At 42.6% G+C, this 19,621-nt stretch overlaps 1 protein-coding gene across 2 annotated transcripts in view; it reads right to left on the reverse strand.

Annotated features, from left to right (window-relative positions):
- The window catches only part of llgl1 (LLGL scribble cell polarity complex component 1), a 44,593-nt gene that overhangs the window by 6,418 nt on the left and 18,554 nt on the right, over positions 1-19,621 (reverse strand). For both annotated transcript variants that reach the window (XM_046074095.1, XM_046074086.1), the window contains exons 6-23: positions 17,917-18,079; positions 17,580-17,715; positions 16,119-16,173; positions 15,468-15,622; positions 15,082-15,302; positions 13,222-13,289; positions 12,023-12,197; positions 10,611-10,715; positions 8,526-8,818; positions 7,921-8,071; positions 7,683-7,821; positions 6,576-6,889; positions 6,227-6,418; positions 6,007-6,079; positions 5,575-5,689; positions 5,044-5,108; positions 2,590-2,725; positions 2,400-2,482 (exon numbers count right to left, since the gene is read on the reverse strand). In XM_046074095.1, coding sequence (XP_045930051.1) covers positions 2,404-2,482; positions 2,590-2,725; positions 5,044-5,108; positions 5,575-5,689; positions 6,007-6,079; positions 6,227-6,418; positions 6,576-6,889; positions 7,683-7,821; positions 7,921-8,071; positions 8,526-8,818; positions 10,611-10,715; positions 12,023-12,197; positions 13,222-13,289; positions 15,082-15,302; positions 15,468-15,622; positions 16,119-16,173; positions 17,580-17,715; positions 17,917-18,079 — 2,635 coding nt within the window. In that variant the 3' untranslated portion in view covers positions 2,400-2,403. The remainder of the gene's footprint in view (positions 1-2,399; positions 2,483-2,589; positions 2,726-5,043; positions 5,109-5,574; positions 5,690-6,006; positions 6,080-6,226; positions 6,419-6,575; positions 6,890-7,682; positions 7,822-7,920; positions 8,072-8,525; positions 8,819-10,610; positions 10,716-12,022; positions 12,198-13,221; positions 13,290-15,081; positions 15,303-15,467; positions 15,623-16,118; positions 16,174-17,579; positions 17,716-17,916; positions 18,080-19,621) is intronic.

The raw sequence follows: 19,621 nt of genomic DNA on the forward strand, positions 1-19,621 counted from the left end.
AGACTGGAAAAATGTTGCCTGGTCTGATGAGTCTCGATTTCTGTTGAGACATTCAGATGGTAGAGTCAGAATTTGGCGTAAACAGAATGAGAACATGGATCCATCATGCCTTGTTACCACTGTGCAGGCTGGTGGTGGTGGTGGTGTAATGGTGTGGGGGATGTTCTCTTGGCACACTTCAGGCCCCTTAGTGCCAATTGGTCATCGTTTAAATGCCACGGCCTACCTGAGCATTGTTTCTGACCATGTCCATCCCTTTATGGCCACCATGTACCCATCCTCTGATGGCTACTTCCAGCAGGATAATGCACCATGTCACAAAGCTCCAATCATTTCAAATTGGTTTCTTGAACATGACAATGAGTTCACTGTACTAAAATGGCCCCTTCGTGCCCTGGATGTGCATCCCACAAATCTCCATCAACTGCAAGATGCTATCCTATCAATATGGGCCAACATTTCTAAAGAATGCTTTCAGCACCTTGTTGAATCAATGCCACGTAGAATTAAGGCAGTTCTGAAGGCGAAAGGGGGTCAAACACAGTATTAGTATGGTGTTCCTAATAATCCTTTAGGTGAGTGTATATCAAAATAATCGTGATGTGATATCATTTTGGCCATAATCATGCAGCCCTAAGTGTTTAGATTTTCTGCTGTTCTACTTTTATATTGTATAATTTCATAATATTGATAGTAAATTGAAGATCTGTGAGTTTTGGACTCTCGGTCTGACAAAATAATTATTTTGAAGACAATTTTATGGATAAAAAGAAAATGGATAAATTAAACGATGACCGGCAGATTAATCAATAAAGAAATGCCCTAATAAGCATTTAACAAAATCTAAAATGACTAAAACTGTATATAATATTAATACTTACAATCTCATCATTTTACAAATAGAAAATAAAGGAAATCAAGTACAGAATGTGCAGTTAAGGTGTATTATCTATATTTTCCAGATGGCACCAGCAGAGGGTAGCAAAGAATTTTAAAAACAGAAGCTTGTTGACAAACAGAGTGGGGAGATGTCAGCGACCATTACCTCCTGACTCCAGTGAGTGCTGAGAGAAATGCTACTGAATGGATGACTGCAGTTAATGCAGAGTAGGTAACCACTACACACGCATCACTTTGTACCAAGTAAAGCTCCCCTGTTTCAGTCACTTAAATGATAAAGACATCTTGTCATTACACAACCAAGATCCAACTGTGAGGACAATCATATCTCTTTTTCTCCAATATCTCTTTAATAAAAAAAATTTTAAAAAAGCAACTTTGGTGGAAACTTGTTATAATGCTGGTAACAGCTGTAAAAAAAGCTGTTTGCATGGAGCCTCATAGTAAAGGTCAAGATGGCTCCGGTTTTGGATAAAGTGGATAAAGTGTCCTGTTCTACAGCAGGGTCAGCTAGAAAAAAATTGATAACAAAATACAGAATAAAAAGAACTGCGAGGAACTGAATCTGGGCAAAATGGTACAGTGAATAAAGAGGCTACGCAAAGCCCAGTACAAATTGTGTGTGACCTCGATGGAAAAGTTTTCAGCTCCACTGGCGTTTCAAAGACACAGAGCGGAGGGAAAACAGAGAGGAGGGCTTGTTATTGGAATGCAGCCCTCAGACAGAACAACTCTGAAGTTTCCACACTCTGGACCAGCTCCATTGGAAACAGGTGTCTCTGTGTGTGTCTGTGTGTGTATCTGTCTCTGTCTCTCTGTGTCTGTCTGTCTCTCTGTGTGTGTCTGTGTGTGTCTCTCTGTGTGTCTCTCTGTGTATGTCTCTGTGTGTCTCTGTCTCTGTCTGTCTCTGTGTGTGTCTCTGTCTGTCTGTGTGTCTCTGTCTGTCTGTGTGTGTGTCTGTGTGTCTCTGTCTGTCTGTGTGTGTCTCTGTCTGTCTGTGTGTCTCTGTGTGTGTCTCTGTCTGTCTGTGTGTCTCTGTGTGTGTCTCTGTCTGTGTCTCTGTCTGTCTGTCTCTCTCTGTGTGTGTCTCTGTCTGTCTGTCTCTGTCTCTCTGTCTGTCTCTGTGTCTCTGTCTGTGTGTCTCTGTGTGTGTCTCTGTCTGTCTGTCTCTCTCTGTGTGTGTCTCTGTCTGTCTGTCTCTCTCTGTGTGTGTCTCTGTCTGTCTGTCTCTCTCTGTGTGTGTCTCTGTCTGTCTGTCTCTGTGTGTCTCTGTCTGTCTGTCTCTGTGTGTCTGTCTGTCTCTCTGTGTATGTCTCTGTGTGTCTCTCTGTGTATGTCTCTGTGTGTCTCTCTGTGTCTATCCATGTCTGTGCGCATTTGCTCATACTAGTATTATTAGTAGTATTATTTATAGTAGTATTTGTGTGACTTCAGGGGGCGATGTGCTTTATAGTAACTGGAACAAATACTCCACCTGTGTTTGTGTGTATGTTTCTCACCTGTTCAGTTAATGAGGATGCCAGTTGAACGTCCCTCCTCCTCTTTAATGTTCTTTAGGTTATTCTCTGCCTCGTCCACAGTGCTGCACAGCACACGCATAAACCACAAATTAGTTCTTGTCTATAAAGAAATCAAAAGGGTAGGAGCCCATTTTAAACCGTACGTGTACATATAAACGTGTCTGCCTACGTTAGAAAATCCCTGACGTCCTCCACAGTGATTTCTCCGGTGGAGTCGAGGGTGAGGTCAGCACAGCTGAGGGGGGAGTCCAGCGGGGTGTCCAGGAGGGGAGAGGACAGGGCGCTCGGAGGCTCTTCTGTTTGCCCTGTGAGGGAGAAACACAGAGTCAGTGGCTGAAGCTCGTGTTTACATATGAGTGACTGATAGTGGTGTGTGTTGCCACAGGACTCCAATTGGTTCTGAAATGTTTCCCAGTTATGTCAGATTGAGTCAATAAAATGTTGGGGAGCAGTTTAAAAACACAGCTTTATAATAATTTGGTTATAGAGTGGATCCAACAAACTATCTGTCACATCTCGCTTGAATGTAATGAAGATGAACACAGATGCAGCACAAATGAAGATGGCTGAAATCTGAGTTGAGCTCAGCAGAGCACGCTTTCTTCATTTTTTAACAATGGTTGAAGCTGTGAGCCAAAACATATTGGTTTAACATTAAAGTTTCTTTTCTCTTAGTTAGGTTTGCTGTTGCTTAAGTCCATCTGTTTTTTTTTACATATCAAGACAAGTCTAAAACTACTCAAATTAATGTTTTTCTATTAACAAGGGGTCAAATGATTACTTGTAATGTACAAGCAGCTCTTTCCCTCAGCTCTATGGAGCTTTTCAGTGTCTTTCGGCTCATTGTTTTACTGTTTTGGTTCACTCTCACCCTTCCCATAGCATCATGTTCAGCCACAGCAGGCAGCTGTTTTAAGCAGAATAGTTCTAAAAATTCACTGTACAATACTGCTCAACACCAAACTGCTGACAAGCCAAGTTAGCTGGGAGCATCTCTCAGGAGTCGAGGGAGATCAAACCAGAACTAAAAGGAAAAGTAAATATTGGAGACAAAAACAACTCAGAATGAATGCTAATGTGTGTTAGATGTGTACAGTAAATAGGCCACTGTTTGCTCAGTAGTTCAACATTACAAGGTGATAATAGGTGCGTTCGAGATGACAGCAGCTGACTTTCGCTGACTTGATAGTTAGAACGTTAGCTGCAGTTGACTGCAGGGGCGGGGAATTAAAGTCGTCAAGTCGGACACATTCTACCTGCGAGAGCTTACTGTGAGCTGAGATCAATGACTGATCTCACGGCATTTGCAAAGAAAAATGCAGCGCGACCAGGCAAAAGTGTGATTCCAACTTGGTGCAGCCGGGGAAAAGCAACTGCGGCCGCCAGACTCCGCACCTGCAGCCGCCTTGCTCCCGTGAGGTTTTAATGTCATGTGACATGGTGACGTTTTGCAGCGCCGACGAAAGTCAGACACAATTTCTAACCAGCATGCCTTATTTTAATTCCAGCATGCATCACGTTAAGTCAGCGCTGCGTAGCGCCGCATGAAGTCAAATCAGAATCGGCTTTATTGCCAGGTATGTGTACACATACGAGGAATTTGACTCAGGATTGTACAATGCTCATGATGTGCTTACTCATAAAAAAATACCATAACACAATAATAAAATAATAATAAAATCATACAAACTACAGAGTAGACAACACTAATATACACACTATGAACAAAACAATATAGACATATTGACAAATAGTGCAGTGATCAGAGTGCAAAGGATGCAAGAGTAAACTATTATTCTCATTATGTACCTAATGTCAGCGTTGTATTTACAGCTTTTGCACTGCCCCCCAGTGGCCAAACAATAAATTAACGTTGGTTTTACAGAACACTCCACAAAAATCAATGTAGCAGAAGAGATATCTTTGTTATTCCACGTGTTTTTCCCTTGTCAATCCTTACATTACCCACAATGCAACTCCACTGCAGTTGGTGTGTTATGCTAGTAAAGGCTAATGTCCCCCCTAGCCTCAAGCAGAGATGAGCAGCAGGGTACAGAGGTCTTTCTCACACTCACTGCACACACCACAGATTTTCATTTTCAGACTTGTGGTCTTCAGCCCCAACTGACGCCAACTCAAGACTCTCTTCACATATGCACTAGCTCTGTGTAAAATCGGCCAGTTCCCCATTAGGTATTTTGGATACGATAGTTACAGAAAAGGCAAATTCAAATATAGCTCCTAAAACACTGCCACAATTCTTTCCTCCTTTCCCTCCCTCTTAGCAAAAGTACAATACTTATAAAAAAAATTTTAAAAAACATTCTCTGTTGCCTACATGGATAGTTGTTAAATGTCTGAATCCCAGGTGAAAGGCCCGCTAGGACATAAGTAAACCCTACTCTGGTCTCCAGAGCAACCATCATTTCCTGCCAGGGAAGGAGGTGCTGGGCAGGAGAGGCAACTGGGGCATTCAGAATGGTTACCATGGAGACAGGAGGGGGACCCCTGCAAGGCCTGCTTAGAGTTTAAGAGGCTCAGAGAGAGAAGAGAGAGTGATGAAGAGGGAGAACAGGAGAGAAAAAGTGAGGGGGTAGGAGACTGAGTGAGTGAGGAGACCTACCCTCAGCCTGACCCATCTGGTTCTTGTGGGTTCCGTTGGCCTGCGGCTGCGTCGTCGTGCCATCGCTGAGGAGACACATGAGCACTCATTATTTCTCCACCTACTGCCAAAGCAAATGCTAATAAAGCAATAACAGTAAAAGTATAATTTCTTTGGTTTCACGTGCAGCCGAGTGCCTCAGGCTGGTGGTAACCCAACAGGAATCTTTGCCAACAGCAGGTTTAGTGGTTTCCAATGTGGGGTCCAGGGCCCACTAAGAGTCCTAACTAGGCTGGTTGAAGAATTAAGCAGAGGGTGCCTGAAATATTGCAAATTAATGGCCAGGTAGGCCTTGAGAATTTTCTTTATCAATAAAGTATGTTAATTTGTCATGTATTTAATCTGCTGGATTAGCTAACAGCAGACATTCCTGTCTGATTATTTTAACAAGTTATGAAATGATTTCCCCCAATAAATATTGTATTACACATAGTGGCAGAGGATTCTATCCACATCACCTAACCCTGGTGTGTGTGCGCCTGTGTCTGTTACCTGGCAGGTGTGGGCTCTAGCGGTCGGTCCAGCTGAACAGAGCAGAGCGGTTCAGTGAGGACCTTGGCGGACAGGGAGAACCTCTCGTACTCTGAGGGAGAGATCAGGTAAAACCCTGTGTAGAAAAACAGACAGACAATTAGACGGTTACGACGTTGAACTTGTGATTCATTGGGAACGATTTTCTATTGTTTAAAAATAAATAAATAAAAAATAAATGGTGAACACTGCGCAAACTGTCTTAAGAACCACAAATGAATTTCCATTTACTGCCACTTTAATGGGATGAAGCAAGTAGACAAAATTTTTTGTTTGTGATCCGCATGAAATTACCCTTTAACCTGCCCTGCTTTGGCCTCTGTCTTGATGTGACCTTAAATGCCTGAATAAGAGATTTTTAATTTCATTTAAAATTGAGCATGTTTTCCTCACCCTGTCCGTTCTTGGTGAAGACGCAGGACGCAATGCCGCTGATGTCTTCTTTACGGATGCAGTCGTAGCGTACCTAAAGACACACAAAACAGGCATCAATTACCAGAACATCATGAAAGTGATGTAAATATACAAATCATGCACACACAAACTGTCAAAGACTTTGGTCGTTTTCCAACACACACACACAACACACACACAATCCCTAAACAAACCCCACCTGTGGTCGCAGGCCAGGAATGTTGAAGAGGTGCATGTCGCCCAGGTTTGTCAGACAGACCAGTGTGTGTTCGCAGTAGTCTTCTTGCGCTGTGGAGCTGAAGACCACCAGGGCCACTTTCCTCACCCGACAGCCTTCGTGCGCCGTCAGCTTGAACTTTGTCTTAGCGCTCACCTTGGGGAGAGAGAACACCTGGAGAGAGAGCAGAGTGGGACATACTGGATTTAGAAATAAAACATTGTTGTCTGACAGGCTCTTCCGCCGAAGGAATTGAACTTTAGAAAGGAAAAGACGAGACAAAAATGAGTTTTATGTGCAATACAATATACTACAGGTTTCCAGCCTTTACCTTCAGCTGTTCCTCTGAGGCGATGAGGACAGAATGAGCATTGGTCATATCCGGAGCGATGGCAAGGTCTTGGGAGGCTTCGTATGGGTCCGGTAACGGTTTCCCCCGGCCGTCCAACACTGAGATCGACACCACGGGAGCCCTGTGCATCAGCTGGATCTCTTTACCCAACACTGCCTCCACACACACACTGCTCTCGCCCGCTCCGCCACGCTCACACACACGCCCCGAGCCGACACCAGGCACCTCCAGAGCGTAGGCATACACGCTGCCTGAGTTGGTGCCCGCCCATAATGTGGGGCCATGGTGTGTACCTGGTAGATACGGAAACACAGCACATACAGTCAGTGCTGTGGAAATGTTATTCTGATGTAATAAATTATATTCTCCCCACTAAGGCTGACCCCCTATAGTCGAAGATTCGATGCTTAGATGGGCGGAACCTGTTTCGACTGTCAATCTCACAGTCGAAGCTTCGCCGCGAAACAAGGATCATGCCATTTTGCCGATATGGGGGTGCTCAACGTCTGATTTTACATAGAACTACCAGTTTTCTCTCAATGAGTTAATATACAGCCTATTACAATATACATTTAAATGTTTAATGCTGTAAATAAACATGTAAAAAAGAAAAAAAAAAAAAACTTCCAATAAATGTTTTTAAAGTGCGTGAATAAATCAACAAAATTGTAACCCTAACCATGGGCATGTGTGCCAGGTTTTCCGCACCTCACAGGACTTTCGTTGATTAACCACACAAAGAATATTTTAGCGTTTTTAAACAGCCGCTACTTGAAATTGACCCGCGACGAACCGCGGTGTGCATGTAGTTGTCGGCAGTACGGCAAAAACTCTGCTGTCAATCGCAGCGCACAAAAACCACACATGATTCGACTGTAGGCAGGACTTGACGATTCTGATTCGACTTTGTAAATCCTTAGTCGGGGACAGCCCTCCCCACACACTTCTGCGATTTTCCTGATTCCAGGAGAAGTAAATGATATTGAGAAGTCCTACAATTTATTTAAAAAACACTGAATGAAGTATGTAGTGTTATATTCAGAGTTTCATATTCAGTTTATAATATCAGCAAGTAAGTGAACACACCGTCACGTAGGAAGGTGTCAGCGAAGCAGAGACATCGGACCACTCCGGACAGCGAGTCGTCTGCAGACCGGGGTTCAATCCTTCGTTGTACTGGGGCCACATCCTCCTGCTCTGCCAGAGCAGCGTTGGCCTCCTGGACCTGCACACAACGCAACACAAAATGCAGAACTCCAGTCAGTCTGCATGTTCTGTATGTATGTGTGTGTCTCTTACTGTCAAAAAGAGACGAGTCATATACCTTGCTGGTTGGTGTGGTGATGGTGCGTTTCTTTCCCGACACCCTGCTCTTGCGGATGCGTCGGAAGCTCTGTCTTAAGGACTTTTTCAAGGATTTGACTCTGGACAGGGGGCCCTCCATTGCCAAGGAGTCATTAGGGTGCAGGGTACACCTTAAGAGGACATAAAGGGCAGCATGGTGATGCGTTGTGGTTCACAATATGGTCAATGTGGAAGCTTATCTGCTTTTTACTTGCATTGGTCAAAAGAAATGCGATACACGTTGTTTTCAGCTTCTATTACTATCATCAAATTGTGACTGATGCTGTTGCAGCATGTGTGTTTTATGTACTGACATATGTGTATGTGCCAGTAATTTAATCAGAACAGAAGAAAAGAATTGAAGGAAAAGACACTTGAATGGTCCGTAAAGATTAATGGTGCAGATGTATCAACCGAAAAATAATTTTAAATGCCATATCTTTCATCGACACTCTTCTCCATACCAAAAGAGAAAGTAAAGGGATACTGAGGAGTAGCAGGGATTTAATATATATTAAATGTTCCAAAATGTAAATTCTTCGACAACAATGAGTAAAAAACCTGAGCTGTGTTCATGTCTCAAACCTGGCCAGCACAGCATTTCGTCTGTGGTAGTCGAACAGGCCAAATCCGTGACTCGTCCCGAAAGAGATCAGGTTCCACTCGGCATGCAGAGCCACCGCTGTAACGGAGGCTGGCGGCAGGCACTGCACCAGCACCAGCGGCTGAAAGCCAGGAAGGAAGGGGGCGGGTTTAAGGCGCGGCTCCAGCCTGTCATGGCCCTTCCAGGTGAAGCCCTCCCTGTCCTGTAGCAGGTCAACCACCGACACGTCCACAAAGTGGTCCGAACGCTCGTCACTCAAACCCAGAACAATCACCTGGAGAGACAGCGGAAGTAAAGAAACATCATCGCTCATTTTCCTTTTTTTTTTATTTCAGTACCTGTTTATGTTTTAAACTATAAAAGAGAAATCTGCAGCAGGCATTAGTGTGATAATTAAAGAACATGGCTGACATGGCTGTCTGACAGCAACACTTTGACCCATGTTGCATGACCCAGTTTCTCAAATTCTTAGCAGTGTAAATGTCTAGCCACAAAATGGAAAAGGATTTTAAAGAGAAAAAAATTATTCCTCATCACTTTAAAGAAACAGCAGAAAGGGAAGGTGGAGGTGTTGAAAAAAAGTTCATAACAAGTGTCTAACGGGTATTAATAATAGCTCGTTTATTATCAGTGGGGAGCTCGGCTGTACTTTTTCCTCTGTGCAGGGCTCACAGAAATTACAGTGTGCACTGTTCAAGTGCCTGAATATTCACTTACCAGGAGGTAGCTAAGTGCTTTTCTAAAGTGCTACAGTCAGTGAATGTTTTTTTATTTGGTATGAATATTCATAGTCTTCATCCATATTCATGGTCTCCCAATAGATCATTGCAAATGTTTTCAGATACCCAGTCCCTTCCTCTATCAGGCCAAAGTTTCCACTTGTACACAGAAAAATCAAAGACTGAAGAGGAGTTTGTCATGAAATGTAATACACTTCACTAATACAAAAGCTGCATTAGCAAAAATGTCAGTGTGTTGATTCTACTTTTGTTGTGGGGAGTGTAAACACTCAGGTACAGTCTGTGGGGACTTTTAGTCTTGTTAAAAATAATAAACTTCCACTTAGTCCAGCTACACCTATCGCAGCTGAGCAGCTATGAAATGTAAGAGCGCTTGTGTGATTGCAGCTGCAACTCTCTGCCTGCCAAGTTAATCAGCTAGCTTCATCTCATCCAGAGCAAACAACGCAAGGCTATTTAACTTTCAACTTAATTAGCCTCATTATTTGCATCATTAGCAAATTAACTGTTGGCAAGCAAAGATACAGTAAATTAAAATGATTTGATTGTTCTTCATTACCAACTGGCAAAGTGTGTATTGTATTAACCAGCATTATTTATGTTCTTAAGTGAGTGACTGCTGCATGTATATGGTATCTCGCCTAACAGTCTAATGACAGTAATCCATACAAATCAAATGATAACAAAACAGTGTTCTCCCACTGTGGAATTTTTATAGTAGTATCAGCAAAAAAGACTTCTCAATAATTATTTCTAAATGATAACATTTCTAATTATATGTAAACTTAATTAAAAATGTAAAACATATAAAAATATAGACCAAGGCTCATATAGGCGGTGTCCGAAATCCCCACTCATTCACGACTCCCTATGTAGGGAGTTGTATAAGTTTGTGTGTAAAACAACACTATTGGACACTACTCTGATCATTATTTCAGCACCGTAAATTACGTCATTGCCGTTGGACAGTCAGTTGGTGAACTATTTTTTTCTATCAGCGAAATGCATGATGGTATACAGGGCTTGGTTATTGACCATCGGATGTACACTACTTTAAAAAAATGCATTCTGGGATACACTGAGTGGACTATATAGGGTATAATAATTATCACTATACATTCGGACAGCACTACTATAGTCCACTACTCACTATATAGTCCACTATATAGTGAGTAGTGGGTGATTTCGGGCACAGCCATAGTCTTCAGAATAATATTAACAACTTGGAAAAGATTCTCTGTATTGTATCTTGTAAAAATGACCAAAGGCAGTGTGTGACAGAGCTCAATACATTCACGTGTGTGTAAAGTGTATGTACATCTTTACCTGTCCAGCAGTTCCAGCCACCACCAGTTTGTTGCTGTATTTGCACAGACTGATCTTCTGGATGCCCAGCCTGGGGTCATCGCTGTACGGGTCGAAACAGCCCACCTACACAGAAAACACACACACAAACACACACACGTTGGCATTGGCTCTACACGGGTAGGTTAGTAGTTTATGGACCACATGAGTCCTTACGAGTGTTTTCTTCTAGACAATAAAAAAAAAGTAAACCTGAAACTTTCCATAACAGTTTTGTCTCATTCTAAATCTTAGATCTGGACCCACCACAAAAAAATTCAGATCAGGCAGACCAATGTAAAAATGCCCTTATGAAGCTCTCCTCCTTCCTTGACTAGCAACCTCTCTCTCTTCTTATTCTCTGCCAAACACAAAGGCAACCCCCCCCCCCTTTTTCCCCACTCAGCAAATCATGTGCATTAATCTGTCTCTCACACACAGTAGGAATTTCAACAGAATCCCCTCTCACATGGGAGTTGTGTCTTGGCAAAACAAGGAGTAGGAGAAGTCGGTCACTAACACACACACAAAGAGTGGACTGATGGGTCTGGTTTTCATTACAGAGAAGGGGAAAAAAGGGAAAGGCTCTTCATCCCATATGAGGGCCACATTCCTGAACATGCAGCTCTGTTACCACAGGATACATGAGGAAAGGTGGGGAGAGCCAAAGTGAGTGAATAGGAAGGAAAGAAGAGAATAAAGGGAGAAAACAGGTCAAAGGCTAATTGAATCCATTTTTACTGCTAAATATACAACTCAAAATCAGTTTCTTCTCCTTTGTGTTACCAATTTCCTCCATTAATTTCTTAACAGATGCCTACTGAACCCACCCTAGTGAAGGAAAACAAAAAAGGACAAAAGCACAAACACTGATATTAATCACCGAAACAGCCACACTTATGTCTCTCTTCACTATAATCTGTATAGCTAACACTGAGAATCATTTCCTAATGTAGAACCAGCTGATTTAAATATTTATCGAGTTTTTTGCTTCATGACCCATATCCATTTCCTGTCAGCATCTACCAAAGCCGAACTACTCAGTCAGATTCCCTCAAAATGAAGAAGTTCTGCCTCCTGATGCCAAATCAGTTTATTTAAATGTTATTCTGTGCAGAAAACAGGCTGTTAAAACAGAATCAGACTGCGGTTCCTTCAGAGTCAAGTTTTAATAACAAAACAATGAGGTGGGTCTGTCTGAAAACCAAACACATGAAAACAACCAGATGACAAAATTAGGCCACAGATGTAGTGTTACAGGACTGACTGCGTGTAAAACACAGATTGTTTTTATTCTCACAGTCTGTAAAATAAGGTTCTGTGACTGATCTCTAGAGGAAATACTCCTATTCTTACTTCAGTTCGCCTCCTCTTGTGCCTTCCTCAGTTCTCACCTTCCTGAAGGGGGGCCATTCCTCCTCTTGCTGCATGTCAGAGTCGTTGCCCGGGTCCTGAGGATCGTCGCTCGGGTCACAGTCGGTGTGGAAGACGTTGGCTGTGCTGAGTTTGTACAGAGGAGTAAGAGCAACACCTGACGCGTCCCAGAAACGAACGGTGCCATCTTCATGTCTGTAAAAACGCGAGATTTAAAGAAATATATCTACAAAAATACAATCGTGATTTTAAAGCATGTCTGTGCAAATCATTCAAGACTGAGCAGGACTTAGGTATGTGTATGTTTTCCATTTTATTAGATAAACATAACACATTTAATACAGTCCAATGCAATAATTCTAAATGCATCTGCACAGACTGATAAACTGCTGACTGTGTATATTTTAGGATCTAAGTGTTATCTACAGCCACGTTAGCGGCTCTCTGAGGCTGCACTTCGGCAAATTATTATTAGCAGTTATAGTGTTTACCATATTTAGCATCTGAGCTTAGTGTGTTATTAACATTTGCTAATTAGAATCAAACAAAGTGCAGCTCAGGTTGATGGGATTGTCAATAGTTTTGCAGGTATTTGGTAAATCGAAGTACTGCACAAAGAACATTTGACCTGAAGATAGGACTAGAGGTCCAATGCTACTACAATTCATTCTCTGGGGAATATGAATGTCTGTACCAAAATAGTGCCATCCATCAAGGAGACATTTCACTCTAAATGCAACCAGAGTTGCTAAAAACAATATCAACATGCTTTCTCCTCCTGGTGTCACACAATTTTTAGTTAACTTGTATTTTTGAGTTTTGTTTGAACTGTGGTATCTCCCAAATTTCCAGTCAATCCAGCTGTTTCACTTCTTTACACAGTTGTTTCTTGGTGTGCTATGCCAGTGCTAGTTCTGCCAAACATCTGTAGCTTTCAAAACGCTACCAGTTGTCTCAGGATTTCCTTATTGCCATGGTATTGCTCATAAATACTGGTTTTCAGAGTTTCAAGACAAGTCACATGCAGTCCAGTTTTATGCAGGATATCCATGTGGTTCACATCAAAAATACAGAAAAAAAAAATGTCAGCTTCTACACTTACTAGAAAGCAACTTATTTGTGTCATTAAAGAAAAATTAAAACTGGATCCACCTGCAGTGTGGACACAGCCTGTAAATGTTTATATATTCTGTATGTGTGTGTTTGTGTGTGCAGATACCCTGTCAACAGCAGCTCTTGTTGTTTGGGTAGAGGTGCCAGGTTTTTCCCTCCACATATGGGCCAACTCTGCACAAACAGACAGAGATTGGAGAAAAGTTTGATTCCATCATATTCCATCAAGCTGCAGCAGAAACATTTCCCTAACCCTTTCCATATGATCGTAACCCCAGCTCAAACATACTGGCCCTGACACACAGAGGAATGCCCTTATGGATGAGAATGTGGACAACACACAACGCTCACAACGCTTTTGTTGGGTTTGCTCTGTTATAGTGCCAGTCTCTGGTTTGGCCTCACACACACAGACAGCGATGATTTACAAGCAAACCAGCTGTGGGCCTGTGAGTGTCTCTTTGTGTGTGTGTGTGTGTGTGTGCGTGTGTGTGCGCGCGCGCGCCTAATCTGACACTGATCAAACAGCTGATCTAAGCTACAAAGCCTTTGCAAAGCCTTTAACTGCCTACACCTGCTCTTAAAGTTAACACACTAGCAGCAGCCTGGTGATCACACTCCCCTCGGTTTCCTCATAGCCGTTTAGCTGCCAGCCTGTGAGCTCAGATGTACTAGCAGCATGAGTAATAACATACATTTAAAACTCCACAATTTCACTTCACTTGTTATCCACTTATATAGCTCTCGATCCAGGAACAGAGGCAGCAGCTGAGCCTCGATAAGACACCTGACAGACGTTTGGTAGAAATCCAAATAAAAGCCTGTAACTTGAATCTGTGAGCGTGCTGATTTGTATGTGCAATTAAAGTCACTGATTAGTGTTGATTGCTACATTTAAAGCATGAGCGGCCTGGCTATGAGCCATACTCTCTTTAAGGTGTCCTCAGGTTAAGTTGCTTACACGGATCTTGGATTTCCTGTAACTGAATATCCCTACTGCCATTAATAAACCAATTCACAGAATCATCCTGTCGTTCACATTGTCCTGCCAACAGCCACAGCAGTCCATCAGCAACACACAATCAAAAGATGTTGCTGCCTGCAAGCTACGTTTGATGGAACCGAAATCTGTTCTAATATTAGAAACTGAGGTCCTAAAAGAAATCTGTGCAATGTTTTTTGATGCTAAAAAAAAAAAAAGAAAAGAAAAAGAAACAAAAGACCAAAAGAAAATGGAGATGCATGAATAAATGACACAGCAGCAAAAGTCTTTCCCTTTTCTGCAATACAGGCGTTAACGTAACATATATACAGTTAAAAAAATCTGCTTTTTTAAAAATGTCTGACAGTCAATGAAGCTGAAAAAACTGAAGCAGCTTGTGAAATTAGCAACTCAACCACAAAGCACTCTCTGTGACAAGGTCTATGTTGTAGAAAAAGATAACTTGACACTCTGAAAACTGTGTTTTGTGCTTTTGATTCCATAGAGTATCGTATCTAATTACGATTTCATATGGTCAGATAATGAGTTTACTTAGGTTATTCTAAACAAGTGGACGTGTGAATTTATCGATTTATTGTTGAGTCAATTCATTTGTTTCTATTAATCACCTACTCCACTAAATGGTCGTTCAGTATCGGTCTCAGGTAGTCCATAACTACTGTCGTTACAACAGCCAGGAGCACTAACAAACCAGCGGTATCGACGATCCTGGCAAACGACCCCACAGAGGTTAAATTGCTGAGTTTCCCTACCGGTCGGTCACAACTGAAGAAGTCCTTTGGATGAGGGACGAAACGTCTTCTAGTATCTTCAACCAAGTCCAGTTGCCCTCGACTTTAACCTTCTTTGGATAACTATGACCTGGATGACTGAGAATCTTCACAGACACCTCGCATCACCTGTTAAATGTGTCAGTATGTGTGGTGCCATCAAACTGTGTACATATCGCAGTGTGCTTCTCACCCCATGTGTGTGTTGCCGGCCCTGCTGTGCTTTGCCAGCGTTCACCAGCCTCTCCCAGAGTTTGGGAGGGACGCTGGAGACGTGGAAGGAGCAGGTGATGGCTGAGGAGTGGAGAGGAGCCAGGTAAGGAGTGGGCAGAGAGGGCCACCCGGGGGTCTGGAGGTCAATCACAACCAGCTCCTCTTCTAGTAACACTACCACCGCAGACGGTTCATCGAACTCTGTAAGGAGGAGATGTGAGACAACATATGGACTATATGTTATACGTATACAGTTAGCCTAAAGCCCAGCTGAAAGAGAAACTGAAAGTAAATTCTGTAATCAAAAGGGGGGAGAAAACTGTGTCAGAAATCCATAGATACACACAATGCTAGCCAGCTCCTCACCTTCCTCTGGCTCTATGCTGTGGATGGTGAAGAAGTCAATGACTCGGGATGTGAAGTCGAGAGTGACGTGGTCTTTGTCTTGTTGAATGGTCAGACAGTGGCGGTCACCGTAGCTGGCTCTGGGCATCCCTCCGCTGTATAACAACACTGGAGAACTGGAACGAGGCACACAGAAAAGTTGTTTTATTCACATCAATTTTATCATCATCATCATCTACAACAACATAGAGCGACTGTTTCTGGTGTTATTAGCCGTCCGTATTTCAAATATGTTTATTAATGGACTGGCTTATTTTTTACTAAGAAATATTTTGTTAAGTACTTGGGAGAAAACCCAAATGAGATGTTGATTATGAGCCAATCTCCCTCTTTACTTTTTATTACTCTTATTAGTATCTTGCTCAAGTACAACAAATAGTCTTTCTTGGGGCAGGTGGAGAGAACTTTAGGATTTATGGGGGACATAAAATCCAGGTGAAAATGTATGCGTGCGTGCGTGCGTGCGTGCACACAAACACACACACACTTTCATTTTATATAAAATTTAAAAAGAAGAGAGAAAATGAAAAAAACTAAATTGACCGTCATATATAATGAATAAAAGACAGTCATAAAGATTTATTAGCACCCAAAATAAGTCAGACAACTCACCCCGTCTGTGTTGTCCTCCACAGGATCTTGTTGATGGCCTTACAGGGAAATGGACCTAAAACATAAAACCATGAACAGTGAAGTTAAAAAACAGAGAAACTGGTCAGACTAAAACTAAAAAAAAAAAATGAGTTGGGTAAGAAAAATCTAAAGCAGATGTGTTCAAAGCTTTAACTTTCCCACAAATATTCTAGATCGTCATCATCGTCTAGACTGACCCTTAACACTGACCCCATTTCTCACTGAGAACGAGTCACTATGTATCACAATATGTCAGCAGTAGGCCTGCACGATATGAGGAAAATCTGCCATGTGTGATAACGATATGCCTTGCAATACAAACAAATACTGAAGTGTGCATATTAGCTATGCAGTTCAGACAACTGTATAACATCGCGATTTCACATAATTTTCTGCAATTATAAAAAATTCGATCACGATTAAATCGCAAAAAACTGAATAATAAATTCAAAATTTAATTTAACTGTACTGCTATATACACAAAAGTGTAATAACATGTGGTTTGCAAACACTAAACAAATAAGCTTTTTACCAGCAGTATTCCCTTTATACAGTAGCAATAAAATATTTCTTGTAAACCTCAACTTAAACATTAATGTAATCAAATCAAATATAAAACCGAAGCTACTTGTCACTGCCAGGGCATTACCTTTTATCTAGCTTGTTAAAACAAGTTAAGAGTCCAGAGCCACGATCATAACCTGTTACTCAGAAGGTGCCTGTTAACAAAATAAATATGTTTTCTTGTTTGTTTTTTTTCTTTTTTCCATAAACAGTCTATGTGTGCGTTCCCGTGAAACTGTTGCTGTTGTGCTCGCCACATGCACCCGCCCGTTGTCGAAGTTGAATTGTCTTGAACTTTTTGTACGCGACGCTCAGCGCAAATCACTGGAAGAGAGACTGATCCTCGCTGTTTGAGAGTTTCCTGAATCTATTACTGTTACAAAATAGCTATCAGGACATCAACAAGAGGGAATTCGCATACCAGAGCATCCCTGCAGGAGCGCTCGTCTCCTGTTCACCTGAGGAGCGCAGAGCAACCCCGCAGGTAAGGGGACTTCCCCAATACTAATCAGCATGCAGCGTGTAGCTATCCACTTCACTATGGCATTTGTTTGCTTGTCTTGCTTTTGTTAATCTAGAGAGACTAAAAAACTTGACATCAATCTGTCCTCCTGTCCTCCACCCTCCTGCTGCTGTTATTCACTGCCTGCAGGTAACGTTAGCGTTGGTCGAGACAGGAGTGGCTGGTTTGTCTCAGCCAGACAGCAGATAAGTTAAAAAATAACTTGCCAAATTTTAAGATTGGGTCCACGTTCACATCGCAATTAACACCACCCTCCACAAGACCTGGATGACAATGTGCGTAAACATGCCTCAAAAAGACATCAGCTGGGAAGCTCAAGAGACATGTGTGTGTGCTATGTATGCATTTCTCACCATATGGGATGTTGGAGGACACTGGCTGGTGATTGTAGGTGTTGCCATTAGTAACAGTCCACACGGAGTAGCCCCCATCGTTATGGGAACTGACAAACAATTTTCCAGAGCGTTCCCACACCAGGCTCTCCAGCTGCTGCGGGGGGGGGGGCACACACACACACACACAGCTGTCAGACCAGGTAGCATGAGCAGTAGAGTTACAGCTTACACACACACACCATAAAACAATTTGAAAAGATTCTTAATTGCACCAGCATGAAATATTCATCATGGAGCATCGTCTGTAAAAAAGGTGCACCAACATGCACTTCACTCTGCTCTGTAAACCAGGTACCTGCTTGCCCAGGAACAGCTGCTCAGCATGACGGGTGTCCAGGTCCCATAGGACCACTAGGCCCCGGCTGTAGCCAATCAGGATCTTCCCTGACTGCTGGGGATGTTCCTGAAGAGATTCAACTGGCCCCAAGGATTTTCCACATCTGTAATCATCCGGCAGGCTGGGAAAACAAAACATTACCCATTAGCTCACATCTGTAGAATATTTGTGACCCAGCATGCTAGAAACTACATATGACTACAGGTCAAAACGAGGTGAAATAATTGTCTGTGAAGGAGCCTGCCTTGTTGACGGGGGATTAAAAATAATAAGGAAAGATAAAAGGTGGACCTATATCCAAAGCAACAGTTTGAGCAACAGGCCATCATTGAATAGAGGCAGGAGAGTCATGATCTTTTTACCATTTACCTGTTATCACGCGACCAACGGTCCACACATAGGTCATGTAATGAAAAAGGTAGTAGGTGGACCTTTAAGCTTAGACTATTTTGTTATGTTCACTTATTTAAGCATGTTTAATGTTCATTTAAATGCATGTTTTGGACAGGGGTGTAGAGAGGAATTCTGTCTTAATCAATTCTGTCATACAATCAATTCTCAACACCGCTTCACAAAAAGTGAAAAGGGGAGATGATATAAGGAGTGGAGGAAACATTTGTGCATACTGATAATCCACTTGGTAAGTAGAACATGGGGAAACAACCTAAAGCAAAACTCCAACAATATAAAAATGTATGTATGATATAATCAACACCGAACTCAAACCATCTGTATAAACTCCAATACCACCACAGGCTACTTATCCAACAACAACAGTGAAATAAACATCAAGCTGGAGCTGAGCTGCTGGAGTTTGTGAACTAGACATTCCTCTGAGGCAGAAGAGGAATGTAGAGCAGGACACACCCTCGAGATGTGAGAGGATTCCCTCAGCGAAGGACGGGGAGAAGTTAGAAGAGGACAGGAGAGGAAATGGCGACGAGAGACAGAGAAAGAGAAAAACAAACAAAGAGGGAAGGACAAGAAAGCAATGCAGCTTTCTGGTCGCTCTGCTTCAGATGAGGCAGAACTATCGCAAAAGAGATAGTCAGCCTGTGTGACACACACACACACACACACACACTTCTGACTGCTTTGGTAGTGCTCGTTGAAGAAGATCGTCTCCGGAAGCAGAGAGGCAGAAACATTTCCAACAAAGCATTCCATTGTCTCTGTATGTCCGTTCACAAGTATTTTTAGGGAATCCAGCATCCTGCTGTCCCGGTGATGAGCCTGTTTGTGTTGTTAGGTTGTTAGTGTATTCAAGTGTGTGCATATTCAAGTGTGTGTGCGCGCGTGTGCATATTCAAGTGTGTGTGTGTGCGCGCGTGCGCATATTCAAGTGTGTGTGTGTGCGCGCGTGCGCATATTCAAGTGTGTGTGCGCATATTCAAGTGTGTGTGTGTGCGCGCGTGTGTGCATATTCAAGTGTGTGTGTGCATATTCAAGTGTGTGTGTGTGCGCGCGTGTGTGCATATTCAAGTGTGTGTGTGTGCGCGCGTGTGTGCATATTCAAGTGTGTGTGTGTGTGTGTGTGCGCGTGTGTGCATATTCAAGTGTGTGTGTGTGTGTGTGTGCGCGCGTGTGTGCATATTCAAGTGTGTGTGTGTGTGTGTGTGTGCGCGTGTGTGCATATTCAAGTGTGTGTGTGTGTGTGTGTGTG

The sequence above is a fragment of the Micropterus dolomieu genome, linkage group LG02 (genome assembly GCF_021292245.1).
Source record: "Micropterus dolomieu isolate WLL.071019.BEF.003 ecotype Adirondacks linkage group LG02, ASM2129224v1, whole genome shotgun sequence".
Lineage (NCBI taxonomy): Eukaryota > Metazoa > Chordata > Actinopteri > Centrarchiformes > Centrarchidae > Micropterus > Micropterus dolomieu.